General features: G+C 39.0%; 1 protein-coding gene across 4 annotated transcripts in view; it reads left to right on the plus strand.

Annotated features, from left to right (window-relative positions):
* The window catches only part of GRM5 (glutamate metabotropic receptor 5), a 468,644-nt gene extending 462,740 nt beyond the window's left edge, over window positions 1-5,904 (plus strand). For all 4 annotated transcript variants that reach the window (XM_044752744.2, XM_070490466.1, XM_044752743.2 and 1 more), the window contains one exon: window positions 1,054-5,904. In XM_044752744.2, the coding sequence (XP_044608679.1) occupies window positions 1,054-1,903 (850 nt within the window). In that variant the 3' untranslated portion in view covers window positions 1,904-5,904. The remainder of the gene's footprint in view (window positions 1-1,053) is intronic.
* Window positions 5,905-24,171: the final 18,267 nt, after the last annotated feature.

A 24,171-nucleotide genomic window follows, 5' to 3' on the forward strand; every position in this document is an offset into this window, starting at 1 on the left:
GCCCTTCCAAGGACACCACACTGTGGCCCTGTTAGCTTAAGAATCCAATTCATCCATCAAGTGCTTATGAGGATCCTGCTGTGTGCCAATGAACAAGACAGATAAGGCCCCTGTCTTCATGGAAACTATATTCTACTAATAGACAGACTAATGTCATAAGTCATGTTTTTGTTAAGAGTACCCATTTACTTTAGAGGAAAAAGTCTTTCATGATCCAAGGACTGAAATGAAGTGTCCAGATTCGGACTCCACTTCTCTGATGTCTCCTCTGTCCACTGTTATTCCAACGGTCCGGCGTTCTCTCTCCCTCAAGACCATGGACACTGTGAGCAAAGGCATGGCCAGGAAAGATGTCAGTACTCTGTACAGACTGGTCAGTATTCTGTACAGATTGGCTAGTTTCATGTATGTGTTCACTGAATTTGTATTTTCCAGCAGATAAGCCAGATTAAGTAAAAGCATGTTCAAAGTCAGGAGTTCAGACAGAAAGCCCTAGGTAAATACACCCATTGGCCTGCAGAATTAAAACGGCACTGGAACTGCTGTCGACTTCCTGGTAACCCCTGACTCTCTTACCCTTTCCCTCCCCTTTGATGACTGGGTTGATGAGTTGAGGTCCTAGATCTAAGGTGTCCTTTGGGAGGCGGCCACCTTCAGGAAGCCCTGGCCCTGTACAGGCCCCTCCGCACACCCCGCAATACGACGAGCCCCGCTTCCACGTCGGCAGCAGAACCAGCTGTTGCACCCGCGGGTGGGCTCAGAACTACCGCAGCATCCCCACCGAGACTCCTGTATCCTGACTCACATCCCCTTTGACTCACTTCGGTGGTTAAGGATAAACGGAAGGCGTGATAAAATAAAGCAGCTTTTAACTCAAAACCAAAAGCCACTTCGAAGGTCTCTTTCCACGGTGTCCTTTTGAGGCCTTATTTCCTAAAGAATAAGAAAAGTCCTTCCCTCTCTGAGTCCCATAAACCCTGCCCCCCTTCCCCCCCAAGCCAGGAGCCCGCCCTGGACCCCGCGCAGTCACCTGTGCCTCTCTTCTCTCCGCAGCTCCAATGGCAAATCCGTCACGTGGGCTCAGAACGAGAAGAGCAGCCGGGGGCAGCACCTGTGGCAGCGGCTGTCCGTCCACATCAACAAGAAGGAGAGCCCCAACCAGACGGCCGTCATCAAGCCCTTCCCCAAGACCACGGAAAGCCGCGGCCCGGGCGCGGGCGGCCCCGGTGGGCCCGAGCCCCCAGATGCCGGGGGCCCCAAGGCGCTGTACGACGTGGCGGAGGCCGAGGAGCGCGCGCCCGCGCGCCCGCGCTCGCCGTCGCCCATCAGCACGCTGAGCCGCGGCGCGGGCTCGGCCGGCCGCACGGACGACGATGTGCCGTCGCTGCACTCGGAGCCCGCGGCGCGCAGCAGCTCGTCGCAGGGCTCGCTCATGGAGCAGATCAGCAGCGTGGTGACCCGCTTCACGGCCAACATCAGCGAGCTCAACTCCATGATGCTGTCGAGCGCGGCGCCCGGCGCCGGCGTGGGCGCCCCGCTCTGCTCGTCCTACCTGATCCCCAAAGAGATCCAGCTGCCCACGACCATGACGACGTTCGCCGAGATCCAGCCGCTGCCCGCCATCGAGGTCACGGGCGGCGCGCAGGCCGCGGCGGCGGCGGCCCCGCCGGCAGGGGGCGCCACCCGGGAGAGCCCGGGGGCCGGGCCCGAGGCTGCGGCCGGCAAGGCGGACCTGGAGGAGTTGGTGGCTCTCACTCCGCCGTCGCCCTTCAGAGACTCGGTGGACTCGGGGAGTACGACCCCCAACTCGCCAGTGTCCGAGTCGGCCCTCTGTATCCCATCGTCTCCCAAATATGACACACTGATCATCAGAGATTACACTCAGAGCTCCTCGTCGTTGTGAATGTCATTGGAAACCACGCTGGGTTCCGCCGACGGAGCGGAGACCTCCGGTGTTCACAAGACACAGTGACAAGCAGAGTCGCCTGGTTAAGACCCGAAGTGGAAGATGCCAAGTACACCCGTAACGGAAACATGAGATTAATAGTGCTACTTCACATCAACCGACGAAGACACCAACTACAAATCTTTTGGCAGATTTTCTTCTAGTGGCCTTAGAACACATGGGCTTTTAAGAAACTGCTTCTATTTTTGAGGGCTGACAAGGAATCTGTTGAAACAGTTATATACCAAGTGCTTTGCTCTAGGGAAGCAAGGAGTGTGAAACAGCATAATGGAGGGGAAAAAGCATAGTTAATAAGCAACTGTAAAAAGTTTTGTTTACTTTGATTCTTTTCCCAGAAGATTCTTTGATTCACCAAACATGAATGTACATTTTCTAACAAACTCAAAATCTGGGACCAAAACGTTAACCTTTCGCTTTTTTTTTTTCCTTTCTTTTTTCTTTCCTTTAAAGACTTTGAAAAGCAGGAACTTGGGGCCAGTCTTTACTGAGGCGTTGTTGTGAGTGTGTCCCACGCATAACACACAACTGGACAGTGAGCGCTGCGCTGATGTATGTAGGGCTTTACCAGAGACTTTCCTCTCCCATTTGGTTGTGAAATCCTCTTCTGAAAGCCTGCATCGGGGTTTCCACCTAGTTATTTCAATTCACCTCCATTAACCAAGAAAACCAGTGGAAGATTTCTTGACTATTTCACCATGTTGCCAATCAATACTGGAGTAGCAAAAAAAATATTTTCTGGAATACTGTTTTGTAATTCCCTCACTGGGGTGCGTTGTGTAGCTGGAAATTCTCTTTATAATAATAATAATTCTTGAGCTCCAGCTTGGCTCTCTCTTTCATGAAATGTGGCCACTCCTCCTTATGAATGCTGTTCCGTTAGCATTGCCAGCTAAAAAATATTAAAATATGCATTTGGGCTTCTTCATTCCTTTCTTTTGAGAACCTGATGCACAAAGAGCTCCTCTGCTTTTTTCAAGTCCCACCACTGGAAGAATGGTCCATACACCCAATGAAGACATTGTCATGATTGGAGGGACTGTTGTTCAAAAAGTTGACACAACCTTAATACACTGGAAATTTTAAAACTGTGTCAAGTCGGCTTAGCAGAGATTCAGCTATGCCAGTGAGCAGTGATTTTAACTTTTCTTGGCTGCTTCAATGGGGCAGCTATGAACTATGACAAATGTAGATTTTTCAAAGCAATACAGAATACTAAAACAGAGGAACCTTAATGAATATAAACCACACAGTCTTTCTTAGCCATTCCAAAAAGAGGCAAAGCAATTATTAATATTTTCCTTTTTAAAATAATTATTAATATGATTTTGTGCACTTCATACTGTCACTTTTTAAATACCGCAGAAGAGATTTAAAGATATATTAGAAATACATGTGCTTTGATAGGCTCATATAGGTATAATTCATAGCTGAAGACCTACATCCACTGTCATCTCTTTCTTCCTCCCATTACAGCTATCCTCAGGTGCCAAATGTTTTTGATTTTTAAATAAGGATAGTAATAAAAGGAGGAGGTCCTATAAATTCAAAGTTCAGTTGACCCAGCCTTATTTCTACTAAAGATAGCCTTATGAAAAAGATTTTCTGCAAGGCAGAAGTATATTTTTAGCAGAGACAAAATAAATAAAACCTTTTTCCTTTAGCTAAATATCCTTATTTGGGTATGTACTTTTTGTTTCACATTTACTTTAAGAAAGGAATTGAAAAGTGGAAATATATCCATTGGCATGATTTATCATTCTCCACTTTGAAAAGTTATAATAAGTATACTGCTTGGCTTTCCTGATCTCTGTTCTCATATTAAATTTTAAATAAAATTTCCTAATATAAAACGTTAAAACTAACATTAATTTACTAAAATATAAATTAAAAAAAAATCTAACCTCCCACGCCAGATTTGAAAATAACATTGTCAAACCACCCTGATCTCAAATAGAATGAGACTCCTGAAACAGTGAATCTAGCTGAGTTTTATGGTTTAATTGAAAGCAAACATCTGCCTCTATTTGCAAAACAAATGTAAATATTTTGAAGTATTAATATCCCTGGATCCTCATCAAAAGGGTGGCATTCACCTGGGGATTACTGTCTTGAGATCTTAAGCATTGAAATCTTTCTAAATACGCTCTACTAAGTTTTAAAATTGGTTTCATAAAACCTTTATGTTGATTTCCATTTTATTCTTAAGTACAGTAAGTTTCACTGTGTTGACCAATAGAAGAACATTTTTTGAACTTTCTCCATGATCAAATTCCTTTTCTAATTTTTTAGTAACATATTTCTTCTAAAAAAAGTACACTACCTTATGAGAAAATTCACTAGAAATTAAAATTTAATGCAAATAAATTTCCATCTGATGATTCCATATGAAATTATAATCAACTGTAATAAGTGAAATAATTTATCCAATTAGAGGAGAGCAAGATGTATTTTTCTCTGTATTTCTATACCCTTTGCCACTTCATTCAATACATTGTATAATACATAATATTATTAGTAATGTATTCTTGGAATCTTTTATTTTGGAATGATGCTAACTCTGTCTCTTTGCCAATTCTAATACCAGGTTCCAAGTAATAAATCTACAGTACAAAGAGAACTGAATATTCATTCTAGGGCTAAGATATGAACTTCGCAATTCATTTGGGTACCTATTTTCATTGAATTTCCTTGAAAACAGTCTGTTCCTGGTGCCCAGTGATAATTCAGTCGGGACCAGCATGACTAAGAGGAAGGAGAAAGTACAGTGAAATGCTAAGGTTCAGAAAAGGGACCCTAAAGGACAGTTTAGTCCCAGGATGAAAAAAAGAAGACCTGGTTTGATCACGTTATATGGACTAAGAAGTGCACTCATTCTTCTATTTTGGGAGAGGAGTGGGGACAGCCTTGAAGATCATATTTGGATCGGGAAGAAGCATCTCTCTGGGTCAGGGGTGGGGAACAGAAAGGGATCATGGGAAGGAAAATGATACAAGATTTGACCGAAGCAAAGAAAGCAAGCAAATCCTCGAATGTGCTAATCCTTGTTAGTAACAGTCTTTCCCAAGCTTCTGCTGTTACCAGCAAGTGATCAGGAAGACTAGGAGCTATTTCTGACTGTAAATGCATTGTATAATGGCTCTGCTGCAGTTCTGTGACTTCCAAACCAGGAATTAAACACTTTTTAAGAAAAAAACATTTCCTATGCTAGTCTCCCAGCAAAATGTATGTGTTTTGGAGACTTCAAAGGTATTATCTGAGTTCACGTTCAGCCACAGCTTATTAATAACCCTCAAGCTGTCAGAATCTCTATAGTTACCATTTACAATTTTATACTGTGAAAAAATACAGATCAGTGAAAAGCATAAAGATAAATTGGAATTCACTTGAAAGAGGCTCTGAGGCCTGGGAGGTTCTCTGCTATCTGTTAAAGAATGAGGCATGTATAAAATAGTTGGCTGAATTTCACTGATCTTCCCAATGTGAACAAATATACTATGTATATTGTGTGTATTTCTAGAATTCAATGGCAGCTGCTGGTGGTGTTGTAATTAGAAATCTATATAGAATATAGATGTTTAGAGAGATGGTGCCAATCCTAAAAGATTTGTGTGGGCTACAAGTGCTTGTACTTACTTTTTTCTGCACTTTAACTGATTTGGTTTTAAAATTGTGTGCGTGTATCTGTTCTTTTTCTGTTGTTGCAGCTTGTACTATTAAAACAATAGAGAATGTTAAATTATTTTGATGTGAATTGCAAATGATTTTTTTTCATAAACTTTAACATTTTTATCAGCATTGTTTTGCTTTGTACTTGTATAAATGTGTTTTATTTTAGCATTTTAAAATACACTTGCCTGTTTCTCAGTTGTCTCAATCATGTTATAGTTGGTGTTTGTGAAGTCAGTTACTTTTTGAAAAATATTAAAAAAGAAACTATGGTATGACTTTAAGATTCTTCCCCTTAAACGTTTAGAATGTTGTCTTAATAGTGTTTTCTGAGACCCAAAGAGCCATACTATGAATTAACCTTCAATTCCGAATAATCTACACATTTGAATTATGGAGTTTACAAAGTAGCCCATTGACAATAGATTGAGATGAAAATACAAAGCAACCACAAACCAATCAGAGATTTTGTCCCCAAAGACATCTACAAATGCCTATTAGGGCATAAGTAAATAGTTTTCTTAAAACAAGAAAGCATGTAGGGAATATACCTAGTTTTTTGTGTCTGGAAATACAAACACCAATTACAGACACAGTTCCACAATCATCTGTGTTTATAGAGGTAACATCACAAAAATAACATAGACTATGTGTGTGTGCACCTAAATTTGTATCTGTACATATATGCAAACATACACATTTCTATATAGATATTGTACTTTTGAGCCCGTCTATATGTGTGTGTTTGTGTGTGTGTGTTTGTGTGTGCATGTATAGATATATGTATATAATTTTCCCAGAAAAAAAATTACTTGTTAAATCACTTTCTACTTTGATGGATTCTTAAGCAAATTTACGCTCCCTGAACACAAATTAGCTAAAACCTAAAAGCATAATGTAGACTATATGCATAATATATGGAAGAGAAAGACAATGTAGGTTTTAAAATATAGCTCCTCTCTGCTTCCCTACATTGTATTATTTATACATGTATAATATATATGTATAGTCTTATACATATGGAAATGGATACAAAATATGTTTGATCTTAAAAAAGAAAACCACTTTTTGTGCTTTGTCAGACTCTCCTTCAGTGTCTTCTATCCTGAAGTAATATAAATGGGCATATGTTTATCTAAACTTGAGGTTGAGGCGAGATATCTGGACCATACACAGAAAATTATCTTCTAAAGATCCAAAGAGTCTTGGAAGACTCCGTAGAATCATGGAAGGCCATTCAAAACCAGCTGATGCAATAGAAATGGCATTGAATTAAAAGTCAGGATCTATTACCCGGTCCCGTATGACCTTGGATAAATTACCTTGACTTCTCTATAACTCAGTTCCTCTTTCTTTAAATGCAGAGGTGAGTTATAAGAACCTGTGAGATTTCTTCCATTTCCAGCATTTCTCGTACAAGATAAATGCTCAATAGATAATATGAGATGATAATTATCAGTGGCAACATGGTATTTATTATACAGTTAATATTAATATACGTCCAATATTACTTGTAGAGCTATAACAAATTCTTGGCCAGCTTAAAGCATATACTATTAAGGGAAAAGCCTATTGAGAGTTGACCTCATGCAACCTTGGAACTGTCCATCAAGGCCAATTTACCAAATTGATCTTAAACACTACAGAAAGAGTGCTTTTCTTCTGTTATAATCTATATCGAATGCTGGCCAACACTGTACATAAATGATCAGTTTTAAAAAATAAACGATTCTCAAACATTTACTTCCTTATGATAGCTAGCTAGATAGGTAGGTAGATAGATAAACAGAATTATATTAATGAAATTATCTCCTTAAACAAAAGGATAGTATTTACATTTCTTTCTCAAAGCATTTCAATATTCAGAATCAGTACTACATTTCACACTGCCTATCAATTTTTAAGAATTATTTTAATCGATAAATTCTATGAAGAAAACCTTTAGACTCAGCTTCTCTGGTCATTCTTAGAATCCAAAACCAAAAGTGTTACAGGAAAACTTAGCTTAACCTCCACAAGAATAAATATTTTAAAGCAGCTTTTACTCCAGACCAAAGGCGTTTATTTTTGCCATGACATATAAGACTTTTTGAGGTGTATGACCTATGTGAACATTTATATAAACAGGCTAGGATGTGGTATAGATATCAGATATATTTGGCTTACTTATATATAGCTTGTATTTTTACCCATTGACATAAAATAAAGGTTTACATAACTATCATGTTTCTATAACAGGATAAATGTTATATAATAAATCACATGAATGATATGTTCATGAAAATTACATAATATGGTAAATTGGCTTTTCTGAACTCTTAAATAATAGTAGATGTTTCATAAAATAAAAGCTTCTAGAGTTTTAAAAGTTTGAAAAACAGAATAATTCCAAGTCCAATGGCCTCCTTCACCTCAGAACTTGCCACTCTTTAAGTATGCTAATATGCATAACTCTGGAAGTTTTTTTTTTAACGGGTAGTCTCCTCAGAGTAGACCTTCATAGAACAAATTTGGAACTGCTATGATATAAAATTTATAATTTGTACACACTTTTTCTTTCGGTCTTGTAAATTAATTGTTATTTCCATGATGATCTCCTAAGGCTTTTGGAGAAGAAAACATGGATTGACAGCATCACTTTCAGAGCCATTATATTGAACCATGAGAAGTCTTGCTCAATTTTATTATCTACGTTCCTCCTATTTCTGATTTCTCAGAGCTCTACCAGCACATTAACTTTACTCTCAGAAGCCAAGCCAAGGGTTTTGTTTTTCTTTTTCTTATTTTTTTTTCATGAGACTTGTTGGATGGTTCCCTTAACCCCAACAGCATTGGATAAAGCAATATGTGAGAGAGTAGCATTAGTAGATGTTAAGTAGCCAATGAACTGTATTCCAAGAGCAGTAGAAGTCTACTGGAATATTATCCAGAGTTATTGTCGAAACTTTTTCCATTCTTTTTTCTAATTTACCCAAATGAGCAAAATGACATTGGCACATCTATAATATATACCATACTAATGCATTTCTACTCCTGCATATTCAAAATAATGATTTCCACTTTTTACTTCCTTGTATGTTGTGGTACTCTCTGTCACATACTTTCTCTCCCTAAAGAGCTCAAGTCACATCATTAGCCCTAGTACCTTTACCCCACTCTTCAAGGAGGTATGAAACACTCTAAATGTACATATAGAGAAAAAGTCTTATTCTGGGAACACAAGTCCCACTCCAAAAATTCAAGATGAATCAGAAGCAAAATTAGGGGAATATCCTGGCTAGTTCTATCCAGTCAGTATGAGAGAAGCCAGTAGGAATGCTTTCTTGCTCTTTCCATGGTAATAAAAAGCCCCAAATTCAATTCCTAATTGACAAAGTAAGCGTCAAGAACCCAAGAAAAATGCAAGAAATGATGACCAGGTCAACAAACAGATAAAAAGTTCAAATAAACTAAAGGAAGCTAAGAGGACCAAAGAAAGAATAATGTGACTGAGTGATGTTATTTGCTGAACCAGCATCATCAGTTAACCCAGCCTTGGTATATGCAAAACACCAAGAGAGGCAAATGCTAAATAAACAAAGACAAGTGTGGGAATATTAATGTCCAAGAAAAAATCATTCAAAATGAAATTCATTAAAAGGGCCAAAAAGGATATTTTGAATTGATAAAAATCTACTCAGAAGATAGAATAATCATGAACCTATATGTGCTTAATAATATGGCTTCAAAACACATAAAGGAAAGACTAATAGAAATATACACACAGAAAAATTCCACAACCATAATGGGTCTCTTTAATATACTTAGCTCATAAGTACATCAAGAAGCCAAAAGAAAAAATTGAAATAAATTTAGAGGAATCAAGTGATGTAAACACCATGAATAATCAAACAAATTTATTTACAGCTTTGTTCCTGTTAAACTGAGGATAGACATTCTTTTCATCATCCATGAAACATTCATAAACATTAACCTTGGATTTGACCACAAAGGAAATCTTAACAAATTCCAAAAAGCAAAAATCATACAAACTACATTCACTGAGTAAAAAACATGGAAATTTGAAATAAGAAAAAATAAGATATCGAAAAGAAATGTGTTCACTTGGGATCTCTCTTCTAAGAGCTATTTTTGGGATGAAGAGGAAAAATTAACTACAATTACAACATACTTAGAAATACATTAGTGAAAACCCTGCATATTAAAACCCTGCATATAACAGCCAAAGAATACTCCAAAGAAAATGTTTTACTCCAAATGTATACATTAAAAAGACTGAAAATAAATTAAACATTCAAAGATGATGAAAAATAAACAGTAAATAAAAGAAAATACAAATAATGTTGCTCAAATCAAAATTAATACAAGAAAACACCCATTTAACAAAAAATTTTAAATGCTGATTAAAACCAAAATTTTTCATTTGAAAAGATCAGTACACTGACAAATATTTGTCAAATTTAATCAAGTAAAAGAGAGAAATCATAATTAATATTAATAATAAAGGAGTCATAGCTACACATATAAAAGGTATATATAAGAAAACACTAGGTAAAACTTCACACTAATAAATTTGAAAATATAGATGAAATGAATATTATTCTAGGAATAAATAAATAATCAAATTGAAGCAAAAACAAGTAGAACACAGATAAACTAATAATGATAGGATATCATGAAAACGAATTTAAAAATGTCTAACTCTAAAAAGTATACACCTAAATATTTCACAGGTCATTTCATCATGGTATATAAATATAGAATATGAAAAAATATGGAAATATCTACAGCTCATTTTATGAGGCTTTAATAAAACTTTGTTACGCAAATCAGACAAGGAGGGAAATAAAGTTATAGGCTAGCCTCATAAACACAGATCTTATATCCCAAATAAACTATTTATACATCAAATTGTGAAATTTAATAAAGTAAAACATAATACTTCATGACTAAGTATAGTTTACTCTAGGGTTTTAAGTGTCCAATATTAGAAAATTGTTTAATACATTAACATATTAAAAGAAAAATGTAAACTATATAATAGATAAGATAAAAATATTTGATAAAAGTCAACACCAATTCCTGATTAAAATAAATTTGCAGGGGTCAGCCCCTTGGCTGAGTGGTTAAGTTCGCACACTCTGCTGTGGCAGCCTAGGGTTTCACCGGTTCGAATCCTGGATGCAGACATGGCACCACTCATCAGGCCACGCTGAGGCAGCATCCCACATGCCACAACAAGAAGGACTCACAACTAAGCATATACAACTATGTACTGGGGGGCTTTGGGAAGAAAAAAGGAAAAAAATAAAATCTTAAATAAATAAATAAATTTGCAACTAAAAATAGAAGGAAAGTTTCTTAAGATGAAAAAAAATCTATTAGAAATCTATAACAAACATGATACTAACAAAAATATTTGAAGAAATCCCATTAAATTGGAAATGAAAGATGAATGCCATATATGAACAATTTCTAAAGTGACTATGAAATTTTTGTCTAAGACAGGACATTTTTGAGAGTGAAATCAAGAGTAAGTATTAGTTATATTGAGACAGTGGCTTTACTTGGGACAACTGCTCAAACCTGGACTGTTCTGGGCAAACCAGGACATAGGCCCACCCCATCTCACTACCATTTAATATAGTGTTTGATGTCCCAGATTAAACTTTGAGTAAAAAAACCAAAAGCAGATATTAATATTTTAAAGAAACAAAGCTGCCACTAGCAGATTCATCAACCAATAAAATCTAAAAACATCAAGAAATAAAATATTAAATGTAATGATATGAAAAAACAAAAAAAGAAAAAATAACTAATGATGTGCTCTGTGACTTTGGGCAAGCAATTTCTTGTCATGGGCTGCTCAAGAGCATTGTAAAATCTGCTAAACTAGTAGGGAAAATTAAAGACATAAACACAATAATTTTATTTTTCTTTTTTTTTTCAAGGAAAGATTCACCCTGAGCTAACATCTGTAGCCAATCTTCCTCTTTTTTTTCTTTTCTCCCTGAAGCCCCAGTGCATGGTTGTGTATCTTACTTGTAAGTCCTTCTAGTTCTTCTACGTGAGCCATTGCTACAGAATGGCAACTGACAGATGGGTGGTTTGGTTCCACAACTGGGAAATGAACTCGGACTGCCAAAGCCATGAGAGCATGGAACTTTAACCACTAGAGCATCAGGGCTGGCCCCACAATAATTTTTTGTTTGTTTGTTTGTTTGTTTTTGGTGAGAAAGACTGGCCCCTGAGCTAACATCCATTGCCAATATTCCTCTTTTTGCTGAGGAAGATTAGCTCTGAGCTAACATCTGTGCCCATCTTCCTCTATTTTGTAGGTGGGACACTGCTACTGCATAGCTTGACAAGTGGTCCATAAGTCTGCACTCAGGATCTGAACCTGCAGACCCCAGGCCGCCAAAGTGGAGTGCGCAAACTTAACCACTACACCACCAGGCCAGCCCGCCACAATAATTTTTTAATTGTGAAAAACACAGTAAAGCACACTTGACAAAGAGGAATTAAAAGGGAAGGATATAGGTGAGACCAATATCTTAGAACACTTCCCAAATCGATTTCCAAAGAACAGAATTTTAAAGGATCAGTAGGAGCCGACCAGATGAATAAAGGAGAGGGAAGCATTCAGGCACAGGGAACAGCACACCCACTGACACAAGAAAGTGCATGGAGTGTTCAGGGAAGTACCATTAGCCTGATTTGACTAGAGCTCCTTGGGAGGATAAAATGAGATAATGTACATGGAGTAAACAGTATATGGCACCCAGACTATCTTCCTTCAATGCTAGCTGCCTTAGCAGTAGTGGTAATCATAGTAGTAATGTGGTGTTAGATATTTAGATCTAATAATAGACCATATAAAATATAAAACACCTGTAAGAATACACCTATGCAAAATTGGTTATTGCTAATTTTATTCCTGAGTATATACACATCTTTCTCTAACAATTGGATCAGAAAGAATGTAAACCAATCAGAACTCAGAAAGATCTTAATCACCCCTGAATCACACACATACACACAATTGTTTGTTGCAGCAAATATCAGAACTAAATGTAAGAAAGAAGTTGATGTGGACATTTACAACCAAATTAGATTGAATGAAAAAGTGAATTAGTAAATAACCTCTGGTTAGTAATTTATAAAAATAAATAGCACTCAATAACAGCAAAAAATGGGAGAGATTGTAACAAAGGCATGGCATTCAAATTAGGATATTTAAAACTGGGGAGAAAAAAAAAGAAAGGACTTTGGAAAATACCAACTACATTGTGTATGACTTTGGTCAAGAGCCTCCTTCAGTTCTGGAGCTTTCTCAGCTCAGATAAGCCCCCTTCTCTAGATTTTCTCTTTTCTTCTGTAAGCTGAAACAGTCGTCTTAGGTCTAGGTTTCCAAGATTTTCGAAGTTATCCTAGGGCCTTCATGCATTAAGACAGTATGAACATCCATTTTAACTCTCTTTTTATTGTGGTAATAACGCTTAACATGAGATCCACCTCTCAAAAATTTTTAAGTGTACAAAACAGTATTGTACAGATACAGTGTTGTTGTACAGCAGATCTCTAGAACTTGTTCATCATGCATAACTGAAACTTTACACCCATTGGATAACAACTCTCCAAGTCTCCCTAACCACTGCGCCTGGCGACCACCTTTCTACTCTCTGCTTTTGTGAGTTTGACTATTACAGATACCTTCTATAAGTGGAATCTTGCAGTATTTGTTCTTCTGTGACTGGCTTATTTCACTTAGCATAATGTCATCAAGGTTCATCCATGTTGTCGCATATGGCAGGATTTCCTTATTGTTTTTTTAAATTTTTCATTTTTTTTTAGAGAAGTCTGTATCTACATTGGTGAGCAGACTACTTGAGGGGGATGAAGTGGAAGGAGGGTCCCCAGTACAGCGAGAACTGTGCTTCACGGGCATGTAGGTGATGGAGAACTCACCCAGGTACTGGCCAATCATCTCAGGCTTGATTTCCACCAGGTTGAAGGTCACACTTTTGTAGACGCCCACCATACTGCCTAGCATTTCAGGCAGGATGAGCATGTCCCCCAGGTGCATCTTCACTACCTGGGGCTTCTCCATCAGAGGCGCCTCCTTCTTGGCCTTGCGCAGGCGCTGCAGCAGGCAGAGCAGCTTCCTCCGCAGGCCGCGGTTCAGCCGCGGCCACTGTGAGCACAGTGTAGGGGCATCAGCTGCTCGAAGGACATGTCCAGCAGCTAGCCGAGGTCCGCGCCACCGTAGGTGAACTTGTGGAAGGTCTGCTGCTTCTTCTGCTCCACTTCTGCCATCTTGTCGGTTCTTCGGAAAGCTTTTGTTTGTTTCCACTGCATTTATTACTAATATAAAAGAAATGTTAAAAAGGAAAAGACATTTCATCTTCAGTTCTCCAATGGCTCTCATCCCTCCCTCTTGCCAGCGCAACTCCTGACCCACATCTTCAGGGCCGGTTCAAAACAACCTGTTCACTGCCGTTTTCACAGGAGACAACCAGTGCCGAGGACATAGGGGTAAGAAGGTTGGAAGAGGGTGACAATCCTGTCCAGGTTCCACTCAAAGATAGGCCACGTGGAGAGTCATAGAATTCAAACAGAAGGGCTGGTGGCCTCACAATGCCGTCGTCTAACTAAAATGGGCTGGAGAGGAGATAGAGTAGGCCCATCACAGGCTTCACAGGACATCTCACAGCCAGAATAACAGACCCCAGGAGGAGAATGGGGAGACCCACGGAGACGGGCTTGTGGAAAGTTTCACAATTCTTCCTGTTGGGAGTTGGGCGAAGTCTCCAGGGCACCAAGACCCTCACTCATTTTGAGGGAAAAACTTACTCTAGTGTTGGGAAATCACAAAAATGCCACGGACACTGAGAAAAGCTACGTGGAATGAGGAGCTGATAGGAGTGAGAGGTGTGGGTTCCTAATACCTTCTTTCAGTCTGCTAAACGCTATTAGGCATTGAGTTCTTTTTGACTGCTATTCAACTAAATACTGGTTTAAACGTAAGCATGTTTGGTGAACGTAGAAACAAATCATGAGTATTATAAATAAAAGCGCTTTGATTTTAAACTCCAAATATACTCCCTAACATCAGACCATGAAAGCAAGTTGTTTTTGCCATAATATATAGTGTCATTTTAATCTTTAAATTACATTCAATATCTAGACTAAACATGAAATAATCTCGTCTTATTTTGTCATCAAATCATAGATTTTTCTTCCAAATATAGTTTAAATTTTAAGAAGCTTTTTGATAAATGGAAAAGGGTTGAAACTTGTCTTTATTTATATTTCATTCAAACAACAAACACTTACTGGGTGTGTGCTATGTGCCAGGGCAGTTTTCTACATTCTGGGAGCCCCACAATGAACAAAACAAACGTTATTGTTTACAGCGAGCTCACTTGCTATTATGTGTATGAATACGTGTGTGTTGGTGGAAGAGACAAAAAAACAAAAATTAAAAAGTAAAGTCTAGTGTATAGTAGAAAATGACAAATGCTGTGGAGAAAAATAAAGCAGGTAAAGGAGACAGACGTTCAGGAAAGGGAGAGTCATTGTAAGTAAATTCATCAGGAAAGATTTTACTTCTAGGTGATATCTGAGGAAAGACTTGAAGGAGGTGCGGAAGCAAATCATGAACATAAGAGGGGAAAGACTACGACAGGTGGAGAACATAGTAAATGCAAAGACCCTGAGGAAGAAGTAAGTCTGAAAATGCAACAAGTCTAGTGTGGCTGAAGGAGACTCATCCTGGAATAAGTTAGTGGGAGCTGATGTCAGTAAGCCCAGGGTCAACTCATATAGAGCCTTGTAAGCCATTATAAGAAGGTTGGCTTTCACTCTGAAGGTTTTGAGTAGAAGAATAAAATGATCTGATTTATTTTAAGAAGACCAGTCTGGAAGCCCTGGAATAAATTGTTAGGAGGCAAAGTTGGAAGCAGGGAGACTGCTAATAAGCTATTGCAGTTAACAGACAAGAAAATGATAGTGACTTATAGACCATGGTGGTGGCAGAGGAGGTCATGAGAGGTGATCATAGTTTATGTGTATATGTAAGATAGGTTCATCAAGATTTGCTATGGACTGGATGTGGACTATTAAAGAAATAGGAGTTGAGAATGATGCCCAGGTTTTTTGGCCATGATGGAGAGGCCTGTAACTGAGTTAGAACAGGCTGCAGTTGGAGCAGATTTTGGAGGGAGGATTGGGCCATGATGAATTTGAGATCTGTTGGGGAAGATGGCTGGGTATTAAAGTTTAGAACTCAGGGAAGAAGTCTAGGCTAGAGCTATAAAACATATCAATTACTGAAGATAATATAAAAGCAAATCCTATTATATAATATGTAATTAATACATAATATATAAAGATCCAAGATAAATTAACTTAAAATTACTTCTTAATCATTTCCTACCTAAAAATTATGATTTTTTAATTCTAAGGGGGTTTGTGAGATTACATATCACTGTGAAAGGGATTCACAAATCAAAGATTGAAAAATACTATATTTCCATAATATATTTCTGTATAATCCCTATGGTTAATTTTAGCTTAAAAATCTCTGAACTTTATAATATGGGTGGAAGCTTTAAATTACATCCATCTAAGCAATAATATTCCATAAATTAGAAAAGGAAGTTCTGTGTGATAGATGAGATAGGCCTGAGTATTAAGTACTTCGGTATTAGCCCTGGCTCGAAGACAAAATCTGGAGCCAGCTTCACTTATACTATTGCTGCAGACTGCCCTCAGAAATTTGATGCCTTTGCATAACTTAAGCAAGCTATTCATTGGTATAACACTCTCTGGACTTTTCCTCCTTGAAAGCTATGCACCTGGTCAGCAGAAGACCTGGCACTCGAAACCATCTCTGATTCAAACATCCGTAAGCCATTTCAACATATCTTATCTCATGAAACTTGACCAAGATACTTCCCTCCAGAGCAGCCCATACTTGAATCCCAGGCCTCGTTCCAGGCCTGGGTGAGAGACAGCATCTTATGGAGAAGAGCAAGCATAAGGCTTCTGGTGTTCACTTGACATAGAGCAGGACAATGCAATGGTATATCATCCAGCACAACAGAGCACCTTGCCCTGGAACGTGCCATCACCTGAAGGTTGGGACCACTGGAACCCTTAACACATACCCAAACCAGTTGTGGGGATTGTGATTGTCTGGGTAAGTTTCCTAGAGAAGGTGATGCTGGTAGTAGGACTTGAAGAACTACTACACACAGGATATTCTTGGCAAAGGAAATAGCACGAATGAATGCACAAGTGTACAGTTCAGCCATCTGTGATAAACAAGAAGGGATTTGGTAGTACTCAAGTGTAGAGTTCTTATGAGGAAGTATCAAGAAAATGACTAAGTTAAAAAAGAAAAAGAAAAGCTTGTATGCTTTGCTAAGGAGTTTAAACTTTATCTTTAAGGCAATAAGGAGCCATTGAAGGGTTTTATAGAGTAGATTGGCATGAACAGATTTTTGTTTGTAAGATATGATTGTGATAGAAGAGAAAACAACAGAAAAGGAATGGAGAAGGCAAGCTAGGGGCAGATGGACCCATTAGGAGGCAATCTACTTGACAAATAATGAGAGCAGAAACTGTGCAGATGGTGAAGATGTGGTGAGTTCAGGAAATGTTATGAAGGAGAATTGATATAAATTAGTGACTGGCTGGCTGAAGTGAGTGAGATGGAGAGGGCTAGGATGACACCCAGGTGTCCGGTTTGGTGATTAATAGAGAGTAGCATCAATCACTGAATCAGGAAACGCATCAGAGGAGCAGGTTTGTGAAGGGTTCTGCTGTGGGGTTGAGAGGACTGTGAAACTGTAGTCAACATGGCCAGTAGGTAGTGGATAACGGGGGTAGAGCTCAGGAAAGAGAAAAAGTTAGAATCTCAGCTGGGAACAGGTGGCCAACGCAAAAAGGTCATTGAAAAGGTGTTAATGAATAGTTCATGAACTATTTACAAAGTTAGGAGGAGGCTTAGACAATTAACTAGGGATTAGCCGGGACTAGTAACAGTAGGAAATGGCCATAACCCTTAAGCCTGAAGTGGCCAGAGGAGAAAAGATGTACTGAATGGTAATAGCAGCAGCTGTGGAAGAAACCGCCTAAAAGATGCTGTGGTCTTTGGGAGCTGGGAAATGCCACACTCCCTTTCTTCAAAGCTGCCCTCAGATCTCAAATGAACTATGGCAGTTGACTGTATGAGATCCGCTTCCTCAGGAATGGGTAGTCAGTCAACCTTAATAGCCTGTCTGTTGCATCAGACTAGGGAGACTGACACGTAACAACACTTTAACCAAGTGTCCTCGAGTTGATACAGCATTACATTTCTAAGTAACACTGACAACTGTTTATCTATATAATCCAAATTGCCTGATAACCAGGGTAATTAGTTAAACCCGTAAATCATTAACATTAGAAAGGACCATAGAGATCACCTACTAAAGTTTGTTATTACCGCATCTCTAGATGTGCGTGTGCCTAGGAACTAACACTGTGAAGGGGATACATGGAACCAGAGAATAAACACAACTGTAAAGCATTTGATTTATAGGGAAACAATCACACATACATTATGGAACAGAATGCAGATAAATCCATATGAATTTTAAAGACAAAACAGAAGACTTGAAGTAATCGCACGTCTTCACATTCCTCTTCCATGAGGAAAAATTTGAGAAGCATTATTTCCAATTCTTTCATTAGCCTTAATATTGGAGTCCACAAACCCAACTCTGTCATTTAAATTTGGCATGACCTTGGGCAAGTTATTAAAATTCTCAGAGCCTTGCGTGTCTTATTTGTCTCATGATGCTAATACCTAACACAAGTGTTGTTATGAAGATTAAATAAAATAATTTGTTAGATACCTAGCATAGTGCTTGGCCACATAGTCTCTAAATATGTACTGTCTTCATTCTCAGAGGTTCTTCCACCAGAGGTGAGGTTGCAGCGTTTTGCTGATTTGCCCAGGGCCACAATTAGTTCATGAAAGAGTCACAGAAAAGGGAAAGACTGAGCATCTGCCATCTCCCTGTAACTGGTCATGGAACATATGGACTGCCATTTAATCCCTACAGAAGCCCTTGTGAATTAGACTGGAACCCGTTTCCTAACTCCCTTTGCAGCGGCCTTCTGCTATGGCATGCTGCTTCTCTTTGGTTTGGATTCTCTGCTTGCTCAACATGTAATTGCATTAGCTTCCAAGACAGAGAAGCCCGCAGAGACATTCACATCTAATTTGCCCTCCTGCTGTAGCCTTTCTCCTGCTTACCATGCTGACAGGTGGCTTGAGAATCATAAATGGATGGGATTCTGGAGAGGCAGAACAGAACAGCTGGCAGGCCAAGGTCAGGAAGACACTCAGAGTCAAATGATTTTAGAAGATTGGAATCAGACTTGAAAATCTTTCTTCCTTCCAGCTTCTTTTCTAAAGAGAATAATTTGATGGTCCCAAATGCCTTCTCACTTCTTTAAAATAAAGAATATCATATGCTTACGCAACTGCCAACTTGGAAAACGCCAGCAGCAAAGGAGTGAGATGTGGTATATAGCAGCTTTTCCCTCAGTATTCTCCAGTGATGAGTCTGACACACTTCTGGCTCAGAAGCCCTGACCAAGGGATTGTAGCCACTGCTGACGTCATCCATCTGTGGACAATATGCTAAAAATCCATTCTTCCAACAGATGAGCAAGGCTGCATGGGATAGCATCTTTATGCTAAGGGAAAATCGTCCTCTTTCAAGATTATTCCATTGTACCCCTTCTTGCCCTACCAGGGACCACTTTGATTAATTTATTTTAACTCAATTTTACCAACACATCCCTCTGCTGCTCAGGAAGGACATACAAAGCATCCAGAGGAACATTCAGAGTGTCGAGAAACATGCACGTGTCTGAACCAGGCACATAACTCAATATAAATCCACCTCTCCATGTGTCTGGCCTTGGCAGAAGTGACAAATTGTATCTGCACAGAGAGGAAGAAGAGGGAAAGGAGAAAGCTTAGCAAGTTTTTAACTAACATTTTTATTTTAGGGTTTTTATTAAATCAAAGGTTCATGAATCTGAGCCAAAATTCTTGGCAAGTGAAAGAAATAGAGGGTTGGCCTAGGTTTTCAGAGGACTAATTATGGCAAGTTTTCCACAAAGAGCAATGGAATGAACATGTCCTCAGCTCTGTTTACCATCACTCCCAGCTCTCCTTACTAACAGTCTCAGAATTCTCATCAGTAAGAAGTCCTCCTTTGTGGGATTAAGGGTAGCTAAAGCAAAATATTTGAGACCAATGCTATTTATGAGTTGTTAATTATTTTTTATTAATTTTAATAATAAGTCCCATCCTAAATAACGTTTACATTAGGTTTTTGACAGGGACATGATCAGATAGCTAAGACACTAGAATGCTAAGACTTGAGCTAGGTCTTCTAACTTCGGGTCCTGATATAAGGGCTACCTCCACGACACCCCATTGCTTCCTGTAATTGAACTCTGCTTTATCCCAGCAATTTGCAAAGGAAGCTGCCACTTTCAGGCCACAAGTGTGCATGGCTAAGGGTGTCAGTTTCTTAGAGAAGCAGTCATGCAGTTCAGCATTCCTCTCGCCTTTCCGCTGTCTGCTTCTCCCCAGAATGGCATCAGCTGTCAGCTGCTTTGGTTACATAGGTTGGAGGATGAGAAAACAGTGTGAAAGCAGAAGTACTTTTAGTCAAAATAAATACTGGATAAATAGCAAATTTAAGGGCAAACAGACAGACTATGATCCAGATTTGGGTCCAAGAGACCTGCGTTAAAATTCGAGTTCCATCACCAGCTTGCTGTGAGGTCTTAGGCCAAGTTTTATTTTAATTTCCCCAGGCCATAGTTTTATTTCCTATAAAATAGGCATGATAATAGTGCCAAGCCTATCTCAAGCTTGCTTTGATGATAAAATAATGTAGTAGTATGTACAAATGCCCTTATAATTATAAAGAACTATAACATGATTACCTGTTGGCTGTTATAGTAGCGTTAAAAGGCTAAAAGGTTTCAGCTGAATCTGTTGTCAACTCCATTCTTCTAATTGCTCAAAAACTGCACCCTTCACTCCCCTTTCTTGCCTTCCTCTTTCGTACCTTCATAACTCTCTTTGATCCACATTCAAAATATATACAGATTCAGAACACTTCACACCAATCTACTACCATCTCTTGTTTGGATTTCAGCAATAGCCTTCCAATAGGTCACTGCTTCCACCCCTGCCTCCTCTCCCCGCTCCCCAGTACTTTTTCAACATGATAGCCAGAGCCAGAAAGCTGAAATCCTTACAAAAGCCCTCAAGGACTTTTTATTTCTTGAAGCTGTAATGAATCAGAACATGTATGTCAACACAATTCTTGGTCTCTGAAGACTAACTAAGAGACAATGAAACCATTCACCTCCGGCTTTAACCTCCCACAGGGCTTGGCTGGATCTCAAGCCAGTTTCTTCTATGTATTATTTCCTTTCTAGTTTACAAGATGTGGCTTTGCATCAGGCTCTAAAAGTTCTGGAAACAAACCTTTCAACATAGGCGACATCTGGCACCCACATGAAATCCTCCAAAGCTCAGAGGAATCACCTCACAGTCAAGTCAAGGGAAGGAAAGAGTCGCCTTCTGGTCTAAGCCCATAAAGAGACCATACTACAATGTCAGTCCTCTGTGTCTAGGCGCATGGCATTCTCTTTGCCTGGACTGGTATTTCTCCTTTGTCATGTGTCAAAATCCTCCCACTAGTCAAGGCTGAGCTTGGATACCAGTGTCTTACTGGATCTTTACCAAATCCAGCCAGTCAAGAGTGGTGATTCCTTCCTGTGTCTCACCAAAATTTCTCCTTCTGGTATAGCCTGTAAATCATTTTCCGCATCCTAATCCACTGAATATGTCTGCTAAGTACTGATAGCTTGTCACTTCTTTGTAGACAAAATTAGTAACAGTGGCTCATTATAACAGATCTCAAAGCAAGCAGGAAGAAGGTCCTTCAGAATTGTGGCGTCGGGACGAAAAGGTGGTGAGAAAAGACAACACTTTCCTGAGGGGTGAAATATCCTCAGAGAGATCTGTGCTCCCCTTCCTCACCCCCTCCTCCTCCTCTCACTTCAACGTATTGACTGATTCCCAAAAGCAGGTCAGGGAGAGTCATTCGGCAGAATCATCTGGGGGAAATTTTAAATACCTGGAATCCTGAGATACTTCTCTGGAAGGCCCTAGAAATTCAGAATAGGTAGATCTGAGTCAGGACCTAGGTATAAGATTCAGCGTCAAATCATCAGTAAAATTTGGCAACAATGGCTTAGAGGCTAATTTTAATAGATTTTTAAGGGAAGATGAGGACTACAGATGACAGGAGAATAAATAAAAGTAAAAAGTAGACATAGAAATTCATCAGTATGACTCCAGCACGGCACAGATGACCTAGCTAGAGGCTGTGACTTTCCAACTTAAGCTCATTTTATTTTGTCTTGGAGGAGGGAAATATCTGGTTTAGGCTTGGGTCGCCCTCAGGGATTGAATATGTGGACCAAAGATTTTGGTGTCCTTTCCTTTGGATGTTATATTTCTTAGTGTAAGTTAATAAATTCACCTACTAGTAACTATACATGAGTCTATGTGGGTCTGTTCTAAGAGACACGTTTATTTTCATTATGTCAACAAAATCAGGTTTCTGAATCTACAAACCTCCAGGCCTTGAAAGAGAGGACCAAGCATAGGTTTACCCCATTAAAAACTCATACATTAGTAGCTGGTGGAAACCCCTAAATACTCCAATACCTTTTACTCATTAATATATAATTAATATATGAGAAATAAAAAATAGATAAGATCTGGAGACCTAGATACGGTTCTTGACTCTATGACCAATTTGCTTTGTAATTCTGATCACTAGAGAGTACCATTGATGTGCTCTGCTCCTGCGTCCCAGGTATTGTCCTTGACGTCTTAAATTCACATCCCGTTTAAATATCCCCCGTCAATCCTGCAAAAGAGTTATTACGTGGCAGATATTGCTAGATTCCCACACCTTAGCAATTCTCTCCTTTGTCCTTAGAAAGAGAGCCCCACTTTGATTTCAGGTTCCTGATGCATAGAATGTCTATGAAATGATTGGCGCTCTAGCAGCTGTCTTGGACTCTAGGGTGACTTTAAGGATGGAAGCTGCTTGTTAAGGATACAGAATAGGGGCCGGCCTTGTGGCCGAGTGATTCAGTTCACGTGCTCCACTTCGGCGGCCCGGTGTTTCACTAGTGCAGATCCTGGGCGCGGACATGGCATCACTCATAGGGCCATGCTGAGGTGGTGTCCCACGTGCCACGGCTGGAGGGACCCACAACTAAAATATACAACTGTGTACTGAGGGGATTTGGGGAAAAAAACAGGACAAAAAAAAGATTGGCAACAGTTTTTAGCTGAAGTGCCAATCTTTAAAAAATAAATAAATGAATAAGATACAGAATAGAAATAACCTGGCTTCCTGAGGATGCTAGAAGACACTATCTATTCCCTGGATGGTCTCCCTCTGTAATGTTTCTACCTAAGAAAGAAAGAAACTGCTGTAATTTTTGGTTTTCTTTACATGCTGCTAAACATAATCCAAAGTGCTACAGAGTGAGATTCTCATTTTAGATTGAGGAAACCAGGTTCAGAAAGATTAAGTAACTTACCTGAGATTGCACAGCTAATGAGTGCTGAGCAGAAATTCTTCACCTGGCGTATGATTCTAAGGCCAATGTTCTTGAATCTATGCTCTATGACCTCCAAAAAAAGATCTTTTGCTTTCATGTTTGGAATGGAAGAAGCAAACTATTATCTATTGATACTTTTCATGTGCCAGGCATTACGCTAGGTATTATCACATGTATTATCTTGTTTATCCTTTAAGCTTGGGTTTCTCTATATCTAAAAACTAGGTGATTTGAGTAAATTATCTCTTATTTTCATCTCTATAAACTAAAACCAAAGACCTTTTCCTATAGAAGCAGGGAATGCTTGCCAATCTGCAGCCAAGTGTTAACTGAGGTCTTTTCTCCAAGTCAGGCAGCTCCACTGGAGAAAATGATCTCTTTGTCTTTGATAAATACTCATACATGAGATTAAAACAAACCAAACTTGTTCTTCTCCTCTGCTTCCTTTCTAAGTCACTCATACACTGTGGTAGTGGCGTTAGAATCTTAAGACTCATTAGAAACAGGATAAAAGAAAATAGAAATAAATAGCTCTCCTGCCAGAGGAAAGAGATGAGAAAAGAGAGAGAAAGGCTCTTTCTCCAAAAAGCAATTCCACATCACAATGTTAAATAAAGAAGAAACACACACACACACACCCCCCACATAAAAATAGAGCAAGTAAAAACTGAAATTAGAGAATTCTGAAAACACCAGACACCACTCTATATTTAAGTACAATTAAAGTGTTGAATGTCAAAAAAAAAAAAAAAAACACAACAACTAAATGAATCCTTAAAAAAAAACAAGAAGAAAAACAATTA

The sequence above is a fragment of the Equus asinus genome, chromosome 20, assembly GCF_041296235.1.
Source record: "Equus asinus isolate D_3611 breed Donkey chromosome 20, EquAss-T2T_v2, whole genome shotgun sequence".
NCBI lineage: Eukaryota > Metazoa > Chordata > Mammalia > Perissodactyla > Equidae > Equus > Equus asinus.